The sequence below is a fragment of the Lynx rufus genome, unplaced genomic scaffold, assembly GCF_022079265.1.
Source record: "Lynx rufus isolate CCGP_SWC_20201006 ecotype Redwood Valley unplaced genomic scaffold, mLynRuf1.p SCAF_8, whole genome shotgun sequence".
Lineage (NCBI taxonomy): Eukaryota > Metazoa > Chordata > Mammalia > Carnivora > Felidae > Lynx > Lynx rufus.
This window is the reverse complement of record NW_025814896.1, coordinates 57,707,353-57,726,270: the sequence shown is the minus strand read 5'-3', so window position 1 is coordinate 57,726,270 and position 18,918 is coordinate 57,707,353. Positions and strand designations below refer to the sequence as shown.

The 18,918-nt window shown below is 37.9% G+C and overlaps 1 protein-coding gene across 1 annotated transcript in view; it reads left to right on the top strand.

The window, feature by feature from the left end:
* The window catches only part of SLC9A2 (solute carrier family 9 member A2), a 98,401-nt gene extending 83,240 nt beyond the window's left edge, over positions 1-15,161 (top strand). The window contains exons 8-12 of the mRNA XM_047069579.1: positions 1,764-1,925; positions 9,516-9,612; positions 11,741-11,872; positions 13,378-13,468; positions 14,791-15,161. Coding sequence (XP_046925535.1) covers positions 1,764-1,925; positions 9,516-9,612; positions 11,741-11,872; positions 13,378-13,468; positions 14,791-15,161 — 853 coding nt within the window. The remainder of the gene's footprint in view (positions 1-1,763; positions 1,926-9,515; positions 9,613-11,740; positions 11,873-13,377; positions 13,469-14,790) is intronic.
* Positions 15,162-18,918: the final 3,757 nt, after the last annotated feature.

Genomic DNA, 18,918 nt, shown 5'->3' with positions numbered 1-18,918 from the left:
GGGTGCCTGTTTCAAGAATCCACTGAGAGGGGCGCCTGGGTGGCTCAGTCGGTTAAGCGGCCGACTTCGGCCCAGGTCATGATCTCGCGGTCTGTGAGTTTGAGCCCCGCGTCGGGCTCTGTGCTGACAGCTCAGAGCCTGGAGCCTGTTTCAGATTCTGTGTCTCCCTCTCTCTGACCCTCCCCCGTTCATGCTTTGTCTCTCTCTGTCTCAAAAATAAATAAACGCTAAAAAAAAAAATTAAAAAAAAAAAGAATCCACTGAGAGGTGATGATGTCTTGCATCAGGGTGGATCCAAGAGATAGGAGGATAGAACTGCCGAGGCATGGTGGGATTGTGTGTGTGTTCTGATGGTGGCACTAACAGAAATTTCTGGTAGAGTGGACATGGAGTATTAGTTTGCTAGAGTTGTTAGAGTACCACACATTGGGTGGTTTAAACAGTAGAAATCTAATTTCTCACAGTTCTGGGGGCTAGAAGTCCAAGATCAAAGTTATCAGTAGATTTGGTTCTTTGTGAGGGCTATAAGTAAAGCATCTGTTACAAGCCCCTCTCTTTGGCTTGTAGATGGCCGCCTTCTGCCTCTCAACATGGTCTTCCCTCTGTGTGTGTGTCTGTGTCCAAATTTCCTCTTACTATAGAGACACCAGTCATATTGGATTGAGACCTGACCTAATGACCTCATTTTAACTTAATCACCACTGTAAAGACCCTATCTCCAAAGACAGTCACATTCTGAGGTACTGGGGGTGAGGACTTCCACCTGTGAACTTTCAGGGGCCCACAATTCAGTCCATAACGTGGAATGTCAGAGAAGGAGAAGAATCAAAATTGACTGGGTGGAGTGGTCATTAACTGAAATGGCGAGAACTATAGGAGAAGATGCATTCGGTCTGGGAAAGTCAAGTTGGAGAACTAGATATCCAAGTGCAGATGTTGAATAGGCAGCTGAATATTCATTTCTGGGATTTGGGGGTGAGGCTACAGCAGGATACAAATATGGGAGTCGCTGGCACGGAGATGCTATTAAAATCACGAGACTGGGCAAGATGGCTAGAGAGCAAGTGGAGGTAGAGAGGACCAAGATGGAACCCTGAGCACTCCTACATCAAGAGGCCAGAAAGAAGAAAAATACCCAACAAAAGAGACTGGGAAAGAGGTAGGAGGGCGCCCAGGGGAATGTGACGTCCTGGAAAATGACCTATTAAGCAGGACAGGTCAGGAAAGGTGAGTGCTAATAATTGGCCATTGGATTTATATTGTAGGGTCACCGATGACCTCAGTACAAGTAGCTTCAATGGAGTGCTGGGGACAAAAGCGTAATTTGTGAATGTGCAAGAGAAAATACATGGAGAGGAATTGGAGATAGAAAGCATTAAAAACACCTTTGAGTAATATTGTTGAAAGCAGAAGCAGTGAAATAGCAATTGTTAAAAAAAAATACATAGTTTACTCTGTTATTAGTAAATATTAGATACATGTATATCATGGCTGGATACAGCAGTGTCATTTATGTATACATATATTATATATGCACATACATTGAGGTCTACACATAATATATATATATATATATATATATATATATATATATATATGTATAATGATCAGATGAGCTAAACATTGCTACTGAGTTTTTCCCCAAGTATAGTAGAAATGATTTTATTGGTAAAAGCAGGCTTGTTGTTTTGTTGTTGTTTTTTTTTTTTTTTTTTGTCAGTTTAGTATTAATTACTTGAAGCTCTGATTTCCTTTATTTCCAGGTTTAAGAAGTTCGATGACAAATACCTGCGGAAGCTTTTGATTCGGGAAAACCAACCCAAGTCAAGCATTGTGTCTTTATATAAAAAGCTTGAAATAAAACATGCCATTGAGATGGCAGAGACGGGGATGATAAGTACTGTTCCTTCTTTTGCATCTCTGAAGTAAGTGCTGTTTTGCAAATAAAAGTTAGTATTCCTGTGTATGTCTTTATAGTTTTTTGAAACCGGTAATAATAACAAATTTGACCTCTTCCTGGACACCTCACAGAAGAGTGAGATCCTGGTTAAAATGTGCAGCCTAGAAATGTGTGCCGTATGTCACATCATGTCAGGTTATTTTAGAATTGACTGGTCAGCAAATACTTTGTCATGTTTAGGATGGGTATGCCTTTATTCTATCTTCTTAATGTAATTCAGTGCTTTTTAAAGGTGCCTCTTTAGCGAGCATTTTGAAATGGAATATCTTAAGGTGTGCTATTATAAATACGCATGTGGCTATAGCTATTTCCTCATAGATTATTCATGCATCGTAGTTTAAGGCTTGCAAGGAACATTAGTGATCATACGGTATGATGGTTCTCAACCTAGGCTGCGTATTAAAAATATCTTAGGAGCATTTAAATGATACAAATGTCTGGGCCTCACCCACACCAATAAAACCAGGATCTGTGGCGTTAAGGCCCAGGTGTAGGTATATTTATAAGTTCTTTGGATATTTCCAATATGCAGCCAGAATTGAGAGCCACTGACCTAGTCTATCTCCCTAATTTTAAAATGAGGAAATGAAGACTCAGAATGGTAAAGTGAGTTACCCAAAATTTTATAGCAAGTCCATAGCAGAGCAGTAAATTACTGCTCAGTTAACAAATGAAGTCATTTTATCGTGTAAACATCAGTCCTTCCCTGCCACAAAAATAACAGAAATTACAGGTTCTGCTGATTTCTTCTTTCACCGATGAGCTTGAAGTGCATTTAAAGAACATGTCACGTAGTTAGAATGCTATCAATGGGAGAGTTGAAATAAGACAAGGAAACTCCAAATTACACCCAACCATATTAACTAGGGTTTTTACTAAGACTGTACATCCCCTATTAAAATTATGGGAGTTTACCCAATCCAAAATAAAAAGAAATAGTGATCAAGAATGGCTTGGAGGTAAAGGCATTATATTGCACTAGGAACAGTAGTTGACTGAGCGCAGTGACTGATTTATAGTCCTCCGCTGCAGTAACTCACTATGTGACCTTAAGCTGGTCCATCTATTTCCTTGAGATTGAGTTTCTTCAAGTAGAAAATGGGGCTACACTTGATCTTTGTTTCCCTCTAGCTTTACAAATTAATGATCTTTCTTACTCACCATTCCTTTCACAGTTGTGGCAAAGGATAATTCAATTATTCAGCTTCACAAAGGAGAGCCATTATCTTTGCGATCACTAAGAAATCTTAGTTTTACTCTCTGTGTATAGTTCATTTGGAAGCTGGTAGTAAGCAGAAGAAAGGCAAAGGCTTAAGGTTATGGAAGTAGGTAACAGAATTAATGGTCAGCTGCGTGGCTGTGTAAATGAGTAGCATATTGACCATTCCACAGCTCCTGAAACATTTTCTTTAGAGAAAATGAAAAGCAGAAAGGGAGGTAATAAGGAACTGTATTTCTGACAGTAATGGACTCAGTGTTGTAGTCCAAACCATCCTATGCAAACAACTAGAAAAAAAAAAAAAAAGCACAAAATGTATTTTTAAAACCTGCTGAAAAGCTGGAAAGCACCAGTGCAAAGAAGAATTTCTTGGCCAAGAGTCAACAGAAAAGGGAAGTCCAAGAAGATGGAACGGGCATTTGGTGCCATTTTTTCCCCTGGGTCACAGAGAAGTTATCTGAGAGTCTAAAAGGCTAAAACAGAATACAATTGGAATTCAGTACCTACTAAGAAGGAGGGGTTCTTGTACCCAGCTTATAGGCTATTACTTCCAAATTCTACCCTTTAACCCTCAAGGGAAAGAAGTCTAGCCTAGAATTCTCTCAATCCATGATTGTTTAAATCATCTGAAATTGGTAATTACTCCTATCCCAGCTGCTTGAGAGAAATAAACTTAAATCTTCTCCAGAGGAAAATAAGATTATAAAGAGTCTTAAACTACTTCCATGATTTTTCCTATATCGTGTCTATCAACCAATCCAAAGCATAAGAGTAGACAAGGAAGTGAGATACTGAAAACACTGAGAAGAAGATAAAACAAAAACAGGGAGTAGTAACAGACATAAAGGGGATTCACATAATTAAGTTATCAGGCAGGGACTTTAAAATAAAAATAATAGTATGTGTAAGGAAAGAAAATGGCATTGATGCTTTTGACATTGTTGTGGGGGATGATATAAATAGAAAAGATCTAAGTGGAATATTTGAGCTAAAACTAAAATAACTAAATTTAGGATCTCATTTGATAGTGTAAAGGCAGAGTAGATACAGGTATCGAGAGAATCGACTGATTATAACGTAAGACAGAAGGAATAACCAGAATGAAGCAGAGAGCTGGTGCGGTGGGGCGGGGGTGGGAGGGGAGCATGGAAAATGTTGCAAATAAAGGAAGTAATATATGGGATTATGTTAAAGTTCCAGGAGAAAATGAGAGAGAAATTAGTAGGAATAGTATTCTAACAGTTAATTACTGAGCATTTCCCAGACAGATAAAAGACAAACCCCAAGCAGATTAGATAAGAAAAATACCAAATGCAGGTACATGCTAACAAAACTGCTAAAAGTCAAAGACACAGAGAGAATTTTCAATATGATCAGCGGGAAAAAGAGACCTGTTTTCTTCAAGTAAAAAAGAAATGCTGACAACTGATTTTTCAACAAAATTCTGAAAGCAAGCAACTGATAATCTATAGAGTTCCATATCCTGCTAAAATATTCTTCACAAAAAGGAGAATGAAAACATTTTCAGACAATTAAAAATCATCATACTAAATTGAATGATAAAAAATTTCAGGCAGAAGAAAAAAAATTTCAGAAGGGTAAGACAGAAGGGTAAGAGTCTCCGTAGAGAGAAGGGTTGGAGATTAAGGAAGGAATTAAAACAGTGGAAATGAGTACTTGTAATAGCTAAATGAATATCAGTTGCATAAAGTAATAATGTCTGTGTGGTTTTGAATGTAAGCAGAATTAAAATGAACAACAAATACAGTTTATAAATTGGGAGGGAGGTAAATGGTGTTAATTGTGTTTTGATAACCTTGTGTTGTCCAGAAAATAGTAAAAATTATTTTGGATTTTAATAAGTCAGTGATTAATGTTGTAATCCCAGGTGACCACCAAAAAAAAAAAAAAAAACAGTAAAAGAACATAAAAGCCAACCTAACTACAGAAATAAAAGAGCAAAATAAAATAAAATTTAAAAAGGCAGCAAAGTAGAAAAAACAACTATAGACGAGGTAGAACAAATAGAACGCGAATACTAAAATGATGGTCTTGAACCCAAAGGTAATTACATTAAATACAAACATTCCATTTGAAAGGATGGATGATCAAAATGGATAAAAATATACAACTCACTAAGTGTTGCTTATAAGAGATAGCACTTCTAGCTAAAAGTACAGACCGATTGCAAGTGAAAGGTTGATAAAAAGGTATCTTGTTAAAGCACCTAAACAAAAGAAAGTTTGTATAATTATATTATTGCTATAAAATGTAAACATTACATTCTGCATAACAGAACTACAAGTAGAAATACACAAATTCATAATCATAGTGGATAACTGTATTGCTCTTCTCCTAGAAAATGATAGAATAAGCAGACAGACTTTCAACAGGGATATAGAAGATTTCAATAACACAATAAATAATCAAGTCTTAAAAAGTTTCATATAGGGTATGTTCCCTTACCAGGCGGGAATCAGAACCAAAATAAAATATAAAACAGCATAAAAAGTAGAATATCCCTGTAGTTAGAAGTTAAATAAAAATTGGATCTAGTAAGAAATTATGCTATAAATCAGAAAATACTTTGAAAAACAGGATGTATGAAAACTTGTATAAAGCATTTTTAGAGGAAAATTTTTTTAACCTTTAATGAAAATGTTAGAAATACAGTTAATAGGCAAAAACAAACAAACAAAAAAAAAAACAAAAACAAAAAAACAACAAAGTTAGGCTGAAAATCAATAAATCATACTAGGAAATTAGAAAAAAGGAATGACAAATTAAACCCATAAAAGAACAGAGAATTTGAATAGTACTGTAAATACTAAGGAAATAAATCTGTACTTGAAATTGTTTCTACAAAGGAAACCCCAAGACCATTCGGCTTTATTTGTAATTCTACAAAATATTTAAGGAGAAAATAAAACCAATCTTCCACAGACTTCTTCAGTAAGTAAGGAAAAATGGAAAGCTTCCCAAATTGCCGTATGGGACTAGCATAATTTTGATACTAAACCTGACAAAGACACTTATAAGAAAGGAAAATTATAATAAACCTGTAAAAATTCTAAACATAATATTGGCAAACCAAATCCGGAGATCTATAAAAAAGATACACATCACAATAATTTTGGTTTATTCTAGGAATATAAGTATGATTTAAGAGTCAAAATCAATCCATTATTTACCACTTTTACTGAATAAAGGAGAAAAATCAAGGGTTATTATCTATCTGTAATAGCAGCCCAGAAATTATATGATGAAATTCAATATCCTTTATTTTTTTTAAATATCTAAGTAGACTAACAATAGAAGAAATCCTTTCTCAAGCTAATAAAGTTTGTTCACGAAAAATCTATGGCAAATACGATTTTTAATGTTGAAATGTTGAAAGATTTATCCTGAGATCAAGAACAAGGATGCCTATTATTACTATTTCTATGAATATTGTACCAATGGTAGGCAAGAAAAAATTTAAAAGTTAAGGATAGGAAAAGAAGTAGAACTGTCACTATTCCCAAACAGCTGGATTGTTTTCAGAGAAAATCCAAAAGAACCTACAGAAAAGTAATTAGACATAATAAGGTAATTTATCTAGGTTTCTTAATACATGGTAAAAAAAAAATCAGTGGTGGCTTTATAAGTATCAACAAATAGAAGATGACACTTTAAAAAAATGCTTAATTTAGAATGGTATCATGAAACATTCATATACGTCAATGTCAAACATCAAAATGAAATTTAGAGAATATGTGTGAGACCTCTCTGCAGAAAGTCCAAACCAGATAAAGACTATATTAGTAAAAAGAAAGACTCAATATTATAAGACTATCAGCTCTTCTCAAATTGATCTGTGGACTCAAAGCAATTTCATTCAAAATCCCAGTGTGTAATTAGACAGTCTGGTCCTAACATTTCTGTGGAAACATAAAGGGCCCAAATTAACCAAGACAAAATTGTCTTTAACATGAAAGAACAAATTTGGAGGATTTATACTATCAGGTAGCAAGACTGTAAAACTCCTGTGATTGAGACAATGTGATTCCTGGGTAAGGATAAAAGAACAAATAGACCAGCAGAACAAAGTAAGAGTTTGGAATAGACCCATTTTCATAGAAGCATTGTTTGTCATATCCAAAAGTTGGAAATAAGCCAAATACACATCAATAGTAAAATGGGTAGATTGTGATATATTCATGTAATGGGATATTGCACAATGAATAAAATGAACCAACAATAGCTACATGCAATAACACAGTTGAATCTCCAACATATAACGCTAAGCAAAAGAGGCTAAATTTAAAAGACTACCTATTATAAAAAATAAATAAAATAAAAAAAATAAAAATAAAAAACTGCCTATTGTATTTAAAAGACTCCATTTATATACAGTTCAAATTCAGGCAAAAGTATTCTGTGAATTCCAAAGTTAGGATTGTGGTTGTTTTTGTCAAAGAGGGAAGGAAGTAGTGATTGTTGGGGGCGTGTAATATGAAGTGGTTTCTGGGGTTCTAGGTCACGTTCTGTTTTTTGACTTGAGTAGCGGTTGTGCAAGTACACTTGCTTTGTGGTAGTTCATTGAGCTGTGCATGTAAGATTCCTGTACTTTTTGTTTTTGTATTACATTCCAGTAGATACACTTTGGGTATAAACAAGGGAGGTAGTTGGGCACTTACCACTAGAGTTATACAAACATATGTTGGATAAAACTTGGTGGGAACATTGTACAAAAAAATCAGACACCCAAAAGATTGTTACCTCTTGACTATATTTGTCCTTCTCAAGTCCTGTGAATTAACTTTGCTGATCAAACTCCTGATTAGATACCTGGACAGCTGTCTAAACAACAATGCTTTAGTCTAAGAAGATGCTTCTTAAAAACTCAAGAACAATTGAGGTTGAGGCAAAATTGAATCATTTATATCTAGAGAAGTCTGTCCTGCTGAAGCCTTAAATCTCTGTATCTGTTCCTTTGCTTTTCTCCAGTACCAATGGGCATAGGTAATTAATATTATGGCTGATTTTCAGTAACAGCAAGTTTGCATTAAAAAAAAAAATAAAGGAACTATGCCTTCAATTGGTGTGTCCTTAGCCCATCTTCTATAAGACCTGGATTTATGTATATTAACTTTCTCAGCTTTATTCTCTTAATTTATCTTCTTAGCTATGTATTTTATTTTATTGTATATTTTTGTAGGCCCTCTCAAAGTCTTTTTGAAGGCAGTAGAATAAAACTGTATAAAAACAGTTGGTTCTCATTGTTGGCAGTAGTCATGTCTTGTAAAATTACCATAAACGCTGATTTGCCCATACTGAACAGTTGCTCCTAGGGGAAATACGGGCTTAGGTTCTTGTGAGCTTCTGGTCACAACATTTTCATCAACTGATGATATATAACCTCTTTTTATGTACGTTTCTATTTAAAGACACCTTATTTCATGTATATTACTATTTCATTAACATTCCTCTCACGGCCAGCAGCATTGTACTCATGCCTGAACAAAGCTTACCAAACATGACTTTTCTCTAGAAGGCACGTCACAGCTTTCTTTTGTTTAGGAAAATTGGACAGCACTTCAGATCCATGCTTGGGGGCCATTTTAAACAGTGAAGTCACCAAAAGAAAGCACAAAAATGTGAAAAATGTGTCATTAAATAGACCACAAAAAGGACATTTGTTTACAGTACAAGACCTGAATCAAGAAGGCAGAGTGTTGCCCTGTTCAGCCTTATCCAGGAACCTGTGTGTTGGGGCACTCATATTTTCCCCCCACTTTGCACATGTCTGTGAAAAAGTGCCAGGAGTACTGATACTGTGTTTACAAGTAAATTTTAGCAAGTAGTTTACTTTACAAATATGAAATCCTTGAATAATTATGATTGACTGTATATGCATCCATATTATAAGTGGCGTCTTTGCAAATATTTATAATGATGTGTTTAAAGGACTAAGCCCTAATAGTAAAATGTAGCTAATTAAGTTTCTGTTGGAAAAAACTCAATCATGTATTACCTTATTTATGGAGTATTAGAAATACTAAAGTGAGACCATTATAAGCTACTATAGTTTTTCTTCCTTAAAATAATAATTGTATGGAAAAAATAATTTCATGAACAGACTGTGAAAACTTGTGCATGATTGAACTTGTTTTGAATAATTTTGATGCTGAACAGTTTTAGAATTTTGAGTTATCTTAAAATACTGAATAATCCCTAAGTGTTATTCTTTAAGCTAAGATTCTACTTAGATGATACTCTATCTCAAAAAAAATTGATGATTCCAACATTTGTCCAGTAAATAGTAAAATGTATTCTTCTTCTAAACTTTCACAGTGATTGTCGTGAAGAGAAAATAAGGAAGCTCACACCTGGTGAAATGGATGAAATCCGAGAAATATTATCCAGAAATCTCTATCAAATCCGACAGCGAGTGAGAATAATTTATTTAGCCAAGCATTTCCTTGCCTTTGGCTGAGAATATGCCTTCTGATTTCATGCTACCCAGTTGTAGCGGATATTGCCCTACGATTATGCCAGCCTTTTGCAAGTCCCACACCAGACAACTTCTCTTCTCTGGGTCCTATCTTGTTAGGGTGCCATTCCTTCGCAGACACCAGTGGAAAAATCTTGGAGTCCCCTGGGAGTTCTGTTACTCTGGACTTGGAGATAAAAGAATATGTTTTAACTAATTGTGAAAAAAGAAATTGATGGCTCTCTTCTGATTTTTTTTTTTAAGAGAGAGATTGACAGCACATGTGGGGAAGGGGCAGAGGGAGAAGAAGAGAGAGAATCTTAAGCAGGCTCCACGCTCAGCGCAGAACCTGACACAGGGCTTGATCTCACAACCATGAGATCATGACTTGAACCCAAATCAAGAGTCAGACGCTTAACCGACTGGGCCACCCAGGCATTAATTTTTTTGGTGAAATAGCTTTATAGCTTGTAGAAAACTTACAGCTTTAAGAAAACTTATCCAAATTCATTTAATCTTCCTTGTTATTCATAAAGTGCTATAGTGTCTTCCTTTAATGTATCTCCGGAATCACTTCTTTCACAGCCGTCCCATTGTTAACACCTCATTCTAACAGTTGGCTAATAATATAGCTAACATTTCGAGAGTGCATACAATTTGCCGTGCCCCATTTCAGCAGGTATTAACTCATTTCTCCAAGTGGGGTGACTGTTGTTTCCATTCTGTAGATGAATAAATTAAGGTACAGTGAGGCGAGGTGGCACACAGATCACATCGCTTGTCAGGAGCCTTCCTCACCCGTGTTGGGGTCATTTCTGCACTTTTTCAGCTGGTCTTCCCCAAAGCAGTCCCCATTCCATCCTGCATTACTATGGCTCCTCCTTTTCCCCTAAAGCACCTTTTAAGCAGCCTTCCCCTGTTTGAATTGAAACAAAACCACAGCTGTGGCTTACAGGCTAAACTATCCTCTCAGAATTTGGGATCTCTAATTCCAAGTTCTACAGTGTCTGACCTTACACCTCCTTGCCCTCCCCAAGCCCCCAGGTTCTGTCTTCCTTCCTTGGACTCTGTTCCTCTTTTCCCTGTCTCCACTTGGAATGTCCCACTGGTTCCTGTCAGCAGATCCACATCCTCCGATGTTTAAGGATTCCTCAACAGCCTCCGTATTATTCCCAGCCCTGTCTTCAAGTGGGGTAGCACTAGGAGCTGATAACGTACCACATAGTTTTAGCACTTAATTTCACAATTTTGTATTACTTTGTTAGCCTTTGATTGTCCAGCCAGCCAGTAATTTTCTCAAGGCAGGACTTGAGCCTTGTTTTCTATCAGTTTTGCATATTTCTTCAAGATTTAATATTTAATAGTTCGGGACACAGGGATATTCCCAAGTGGGGAATATTGGATATTCCCAATCTTCTTGGATATTCCCAAGAAGAATATATTAAGACACCAGAAAATGAACTCCATCGCTAATTACAGTTTATTTTAGGAAACTTAGAAAACTAACAATGTGTGCCATGTCCAGCCCTGGTTTAGAAATTTTACTGCTTCAAATACTGGCACATGGTTATTGCTGGTGATAGCCCCCAGCCTTTTCAGTTTGACCACCCAGTTGTAAAAGTGTTCTTAAGTTTAATCACAAGGACACGGCACCACCAAGTGGCTCAAAGTGGTTTGTTTTCATACCAGTAATTCCTGTTCAATAGAGAATTTATTAAGATGAATTGTATCATTTTCCCCAGCTACTAATGAGGGCTAAAAACGTATAAAGCACTTCAAGGTAGACAGAGGCATTTGATGAGTTCCATCATTTTTCTGATTTATGAAGATCACGCTTTTGAATGAAAGATATTCACACACTTTTATTAGAAAACAAGTGCTTTCAAAATTTGAACGAGTGTTAACTTTTTTATGAGTGTTAACAACCTTTATGCTTTTTATTCATTTATTTTTCTGCTCTGCACATTAGTTAAGTGCCTCGCTGAGGTGCAAAGCCAAAGAAACCCAGCAAAGTTTTGGAATTTCTGGGGCAGCAATCAGGCTTTGTTTGTTTGTTGTTTGTAAAATGTCTCTTTTTTCATTTCAGACTTTGTCCTACAACAGACACAATCTGACGGCTGACACAAGTGAGCGACAAGCCAAGGAAATTCTGATCCGACGAAGGCACAGTTTGCGAGAAAGCATCCGGAAAGACAGCAGCTTGAACCAGGAGCACAGGGTAACTGGCATTTGTTACCATTTGTCTGGGAGGAGGGAGGCTTCCCAGAGCAGAGCCAGCCGCCAGTCTGGAGGCTCTACTGACAGAATGGCTGCTGAGGGTTGAGTCACAGGACTTCTGAGATGGAGTTAATGGTAAAGTCTTTCTAGATATTTCTGGAACACCTATTATGTTCCGGGCACTGTTCTAGGCACTTGAAATATGTTGGTGAACGAAACTGACCAAGCAAGATACCTTCGCTTGTAGAATTCCTATTCTAGTGAGAAGGCAGCCAGCAATGGAATAAATTATCTGTTATGTTAGAGGGCAGTGAGTGCTATGGGGAAAAAAAAAAACAAAAAAACAATGCTGAGGAAGGAGATTGGGAGCACAGAAAGGGTCAGTTAAGTTGCAGATTTAAACAGCATGGCTGGACCAAGCTTCATTTGCAAAGTCCTATCTGATATCTCCAGGGAGAGGTTGCAGCCCAAAGATGGGCAAGTGGCACGTGCTGGAACTGCAAGGTCACGGCCGCTGGGGGGACGTGAGTGTTCACCTTTGCCCTTGGTGGAGGGCATTGTCAACAGATAAGGACAGCCATCTTTAAATGACATTATGATTGATTGATTTAACGTAGCAGACGTTGTATCTTATCACTCTGACACACAAGGTTGCATTAATTTTAGGATTGCATTTCATTTTTTAATAATATTCTGTATTGGGTCATCAGAGACCAAAATGGTAATGTGTGAACAAGATAATTATCTTTTTTTAATGTGTAAAATGTGGCAGCATCGATGAAAAGTTAAGGAAAGTAGGATTGTGGCATTTGAATTGTCAGCAAATTAGCTATACTAATAACTTTTTGTTCTATCATTTTCAAGACTTACTAAAGTAATTAAAACTCAAGTAAGCTACATTTTTCATATGTTTTCTTCCCATACATATAGGTTCTACATATTTTTAAAGTTTATTTATTTACTTTGAGAGTGAGAAAGTGCAAGCGGGGAAGGGGGGTGAGAGAGAGAGAGAGAGAGAGAGAGAGAGAATGAATATGAATGAGAGAATCCCAAGCAGGCTCCCAGCGTGGAGCCTGACACGGGGCTGGGTCCCACAACCCTGGGATCATGACCTGAGCTGAAATCAGGAGTCAGACACTTAACTGACTGAGCCACCCAGGTGCCTTGTTTCTACGTATCTTTTGTATATTCTTATACATAGGTGTTTCCTTAGCTTTTCTTTAAAAAGACTCAGTAGTTTGCACATCTTATTGTTAATGGTCCTATTTTATTTTCATTTTCCTTAATACTGATTTCTATTACATTTTAGAAGAGATTTGGTTATTTTAAGTAAAATAATTATTGCTGGGAGCTTTATTCCCTATGCCCCCAGCCCCTCACAAGTAATTTTGGAGTAGAAAAGTACAATTTTAATTTTTAACACCAGGGTTTGCCCTAAGAATTTAAACTTCTAATATACAATAAATGACATCTGCGTAATCTAAACATTTTCTGTGTTTCTCACAGGCATCCACTTCAGCCTCTCGATATTTATCCTTACCAAAAAATACAAAGCTTCCAGAAAAGCTACAAAAGAAAAAGAATATTTCTAACACAGGTAATGAACTCAGTTGGAGCAGAGTCATGTTACTAATGTTCACAAAATAGAGAAAATTTCCCATTCTTCTTCTTCATTAAGGACAATCTGTTTAATGGTTTGCAAACTTCAAATAATAATATGGTGACTTATTATTAGCATTGTAAGCTTTTTGGATGGAGTTCTGTGTACGTTATAAATAATTTAGCCAATGATTTTCCATAATGATTCCATTTGATACAGCACGAGCCACTGTTGTCACCTGTGGTAGTGAACAGATAAATAGAGAGTTGTGAATGTGCGAAGGAGTGTTTAAATTTTTACAACCTGCATATATTTTCATAAGGTCAACCATAAATTTTACTTCTGCCTATAATCACGAGTCTAATATCTCTTTATTTAATGATAATCTTTGGGTGGACTCCCAGCCATTTTCTGTGAACCCCAGGAGAAATATTTTAAGATACCATGTTATTAGAATGTGGGATATAACACTACCACGCCCTTTATTTTTGCTTATTTACTTAATTAACCAAGAAGAGGAAATTCTAATGCTGGCTGGTGGTGATGATCAGTGAGATGAGACCTGAGAAGAGAGGCCAGGCAGCACTGAATATGTAGAGCCGTGGGCCTCGTCCACTAAGACCGGGTCTTAGGGTCCCAAGAATCTCAGCTCCTGGGCAAGCTCCCCGTCAGCTCTTCTACCCACAGTTCTCTAGGACCTGAATTTTGACACCAGCTCATTCTGATCGTGTGTCTTCCCACTGTTTGTAAACGGCACATGGGTGTTTCGGCCCTTTTATGAAACTGCACAGGAGATAAAGAAGGCTGTCTCTGAGATTCCAGATCAAGACAAGAATTTTCATAATAGCAGCCAATTGCCAATCTGCTTTCTGTGTGCCAGACACGTAGCTGAGCCTTTCTGGGATCGTTCTGATGGGGCAGGTGGGAACACAGCTGCTGTTGCCAGATAGTCGCACTGTGACACCCACATGCACTGATTAATAATATCTCTTGAAGCTCGGTTACTTCACCTGCCGAATGGGCGCTTGTGAGGATTAAATGGGTTAATGCATTTCCAAGTGCTTAGGACAGTTGCCTGGCGCACAGTAAGCTCTTCGGCGTTAGTGTGGACAGTCAACATTAACGCCCACAGAGGTTATGTATCATGCCCAGGTCTGTGGGCTAGAGGTAGCGAGCCCTCGGACCTCCCCTGCCCAAACCGTGCCTGAGGTGCCTGAGGGCACCGCAAATGCTGGACCCACTGATGCATTGCTGAGTCACTTAAAATTCCTTCCCTCTGAAATGCTTGCCCATGTTGTCCTTCTTTTGCTCTGTGGTAGGTGGCAATAGCAGTGACTCGGACACAGATGTTGGGACTACCGTCCTCAATTTGCAGCCCCGAGCAAGGGGCTTCTTGCCAGAACAGTTCTCAAAGAAAGCCCCACAGCCCTATAAAATGGAATGGAAGAACGAGGTAGACGTCGATTCCGGACAGGGCCAGCCTTGTAACCCCCCAGCACTCCCCAGCAAAGAGGGGGGCACCCAGACCCCAGGCATGCTACGGCAGCCCCTTCTCTCCAAAGGCCAGTTTGGCTCAGTGCGGGAAGACAGTGTGACCGAAGGCGTCTGCCCCAAGCCACCACCCAGGCTGGTCCGGAGGGCATCGGAACCCGGCAGCCGGAAAGCCCGATTTGGAAGTGAGAAGCCTTGATGGAAATGGCCAAAGCAGACCTGGAGTGACTGGCCCAGCACAGCTGGGGGTTGTCACTCTGAAACATGACACAGAAGTGGAATCCATTTAATGCCCTCTATGCATCTCAATACTTCTTTGGGTAGCAGAGTCATGCCATTGACTTACAGGATGAACGCTCATCCCAAGAAGAGGAAAATCAAAGAAGAAAGTCCCGTAAAATGCCTTTTATGACTTCTTGCTAGCAGTTGTATTCCTTGCAAGCCTAAAGGAAAAAAAAAAGTGTGCCTTTATTGAACTTGAATGACAGAACTTGAAATTTTTAACACACCCTTGTTGGTGAAAATTTTAATATATACATGTATGCCTCAAGTTTTATTTATGAAAACATGTATATCTGTAATCAGTTTTTAAATGAAGGGCGCTAAACATACTCAACATCTTTCTGGGGTGTAAAAGGCGGCGCCCGGAGGATGGTGGGCCATTTGTTCAGAGTCAAGGTGTTTTGCCATCCTGAGCTGATGACCAGTTGGTACAGGAAGAGCACAGCATGGAGCAGACCATGCTCCATGAACTCAGACCAGGGAGACAACCAGAACATCTAGGCAGATGAGGTGGCCTGGCTCCCAGAGCGCGGATTCCCGTGAAACAATGAGTCAGCAGGACTTACTGTGTTCCTCATTCTGTATGTTTGGGGGTGACATAGGTTCCATCTCTCATTTGTGTTTGGCGCAAACAGGCTGTGTGGGTGACGCGACGTATGACAGACTTGGTGGCAGCTTTTGATGAAGTTCCAGCGTGCAGGCCTCATGTTGAATGTGGGGGAGATAAAGCAGCACCTGCTTACACCTTGTGGGCAGGTTTTATATTGTGCAATACTGGGAAGAGGATACAGGAGATTCCCTTTCATGCCCCTCTAGGACTACCCGCTTCAGAATTTTCTGTAGAATGTTCTAGAACTTTGAGCCTCCAAGCAGTTTATTCAAACAGTATTCCAATATTTAGCAAATTGGTGAGAATTCAGGTCTTGAAATTTATTCAGGAAGCACTTTGGAGAATGTAGTTTTTTGTTTTGTTTTGTTTTTTTTTTTTTTGCACTAGTGTGTAATCTGTTACCTCCGGCCCCTCAATAAAGTAGTGACTCAAATTCTTCATATAAAAATGGATTCTCCTCATCTGAGTACTTTTTAAAAGTACAGCAGAAAGACAAGAAGTGGAATATAATCATTAAAGATTAATATTTGAATTTCTGTCTCTTAAACTGTAGATTTTATTGCCGTCTTGGTTTTTTGTTTTTGTTTTTTTTTTTCTTTCCTGAAAAACTCCCTTTTAAAACTTGACTAGAACAAGATTCTAAATGTCTGGGTTTAGATACAAACCCGGCCACACATTTTGTCCCCTGGGTGCACGTTGGAGATGCAGCAGAGGACACAAGGGACCATGGTATTGTTGGTGGAAAAACATGAATAAATTAAACGAAGACTCAGTACTCAGAAATCCTCAGCAACACTTCTCCTACCCCCTTCCTTCCTCCCCATCGACATGGAGAAATGAATCTTCCACCCTTTCTCGCATGTTCTACAGTCTTGGAATACTGCTAGATTGCTGGGCGTGAGGCGGAGGGAGAGATAAGGACACGAGGTACAAGTTCATCAAGAGCACCATTTCCTTCCCAAACTCTTCCACGTTGGCCAGTGGAAAGTGGCACAGCCACAATTTGGAAACTGTAAGCTGAGGACTCTGTGCCAAATATCTTAATTTTAAGCAAAAATATTTATATAAAAATACATATATTTCATCTGCAGAAAAGAAATTAAAACTGACTTTTAGAATTTTACTATAGGAATATGATTCATGAAGAGATGGGATGAATATTTTTGAGAATGTTCAGAATAAATTTTTAGAAGTTAATGAGGACTGAAAAAAAAAAAGAGGTTAAAATGGAAAATGACCTTAAAAATAAACTTCCTGATTTTTCCTGGTGTCCTAGAAAAACAAATAGTATAAGGAGTCCAATTTTCTAGAACCGAAGGAGAAAACCTGAAAATTTTTGTTACATTTCTTCCTGTTAAGCAGGTAGACCAAGTTCATCTAGCACTGATTAAAAGTCAATAAAGAATTTGGTTGACATTGTGTAAACTTCCAAAAACAAAACAAAACAAAACAAAAAAAGGAGCACTTAATGTCATCATCAATTTAAATTTTTTCTTATTTGTTGAATGACGAAAGCAATGAAAAATAACCTTGACTTCATTTCGCTTTTTTCTATACTTTTTTTTCAAATAAAATTAAGTTCTAGACACTACAGGAGAGAATATGATACTTTAAATATCAAAACAGTCTAAATTTTCTGTAGGACAGACCCATCCCAGACCCTTTGTAAATGATTCCCCTATTTCAAGCAACACTTGATCCAACCAAAGTTCCAGTGTAACTGTAGAATTTTGATGGGTGTTTGGTGATTGTTGTAACAGATTTGACTTGAAACCTGTAAAGTTCAAGGTCAAGGCTTGTTTCTTTACGTTTAACGTTAAGGGCTGACTGTTGGGAACAGGCCAGTTAGCAAACAACTAGAAATTGGCTCCAGAGTTTGATACTTTTAAAAAACATGTGTTTTATGTATGAGCCCCCAGAATATCTGGGATGAAATTGCCTTCGGCTTTTTCTGAGCTTTGTAGTGGGGGAAGGGAGTGTTTATTTATATAAAGAGCATAGAGAAGTAGTTATATATTACATGTCTCAGCATGTTTTCCATTTGTTGTCCTGCCCAAATCATGTCTATGTGAAAACTGGCATTTCATAGACAAGTGTGAGAACTGTAATATTTTGTTAGCTCAAAGTTCACACTTGACTTTCTTCTCTGAGGAGTTATTAAAGAGATTTCTTTGTCCAGTTGAAGTAGCTGTTGGCATCACCTGCCAAAGCCTGAACACAGTATGTTGATTCCCTTTGTTAAGATGAACGAGATTTTGGCTCATGACTCAACTGTCTCATTATCTGAGATTTTGTGTGTGTGAATGTTTTTTTTTTGTTTGTTTCTGTTTTTGTTTTCTTTTAGAGCAAAACAAGTAGCTTGCTGGTACTTTATCTCTGATATTTTAACCAGGCCCTTTCTTCAGTCCATTTGTAAGGCAGTGAGAGCCCCTTTTGGGTAACTGCTGCCTGCCAGTGACCACAGCTCTTTGTTCAAGAAAATTGACGCCTCCCTTCAGAACTTTTTACGATGTCATTCACTCCACATGTGGCTGACACCCTCAAACATGGTCGCCCACTGTAGATGTGCAGACCAAGCACCCACGTGGTTAGTTGTGAACGTCTTTAATGTTGCAATGGTACACGGCTTTTTGATCCCTTTTGTTCTCTAATTTTCTACATTTTTTCTCAAAGAAAATTCTATTTTACTACCTCTAAAAAGAGTCATTAAAATGTGGCTAGCTCTCTTAACTGTCTGGTCAGAGAAGTAAGTGTTTCTGTGTGTAGAGTGAATATATCTACTGCAAACGGATTACCAAATTTTCAATCTGCACAGCATATTGATTATTTTGAATGGCTCAGCACCTACTTCAGTGCTCTTATGTCACATAGGTTTCATGGGGATCTTTTATCCTTGTATTGTGCGGTGTTGAACTGTCCCTCCATGAGATGCCCAGTAGACAGAATGCCAGACACATTGGCGGTGACTTTTCTGATTTTCACCACTGTAAAAAAATACCTTGAATTAAATATTCAAATGTACATTTCTCCTTTTTTTTTTTTTTTTTATTTCACTGGGTCTTGT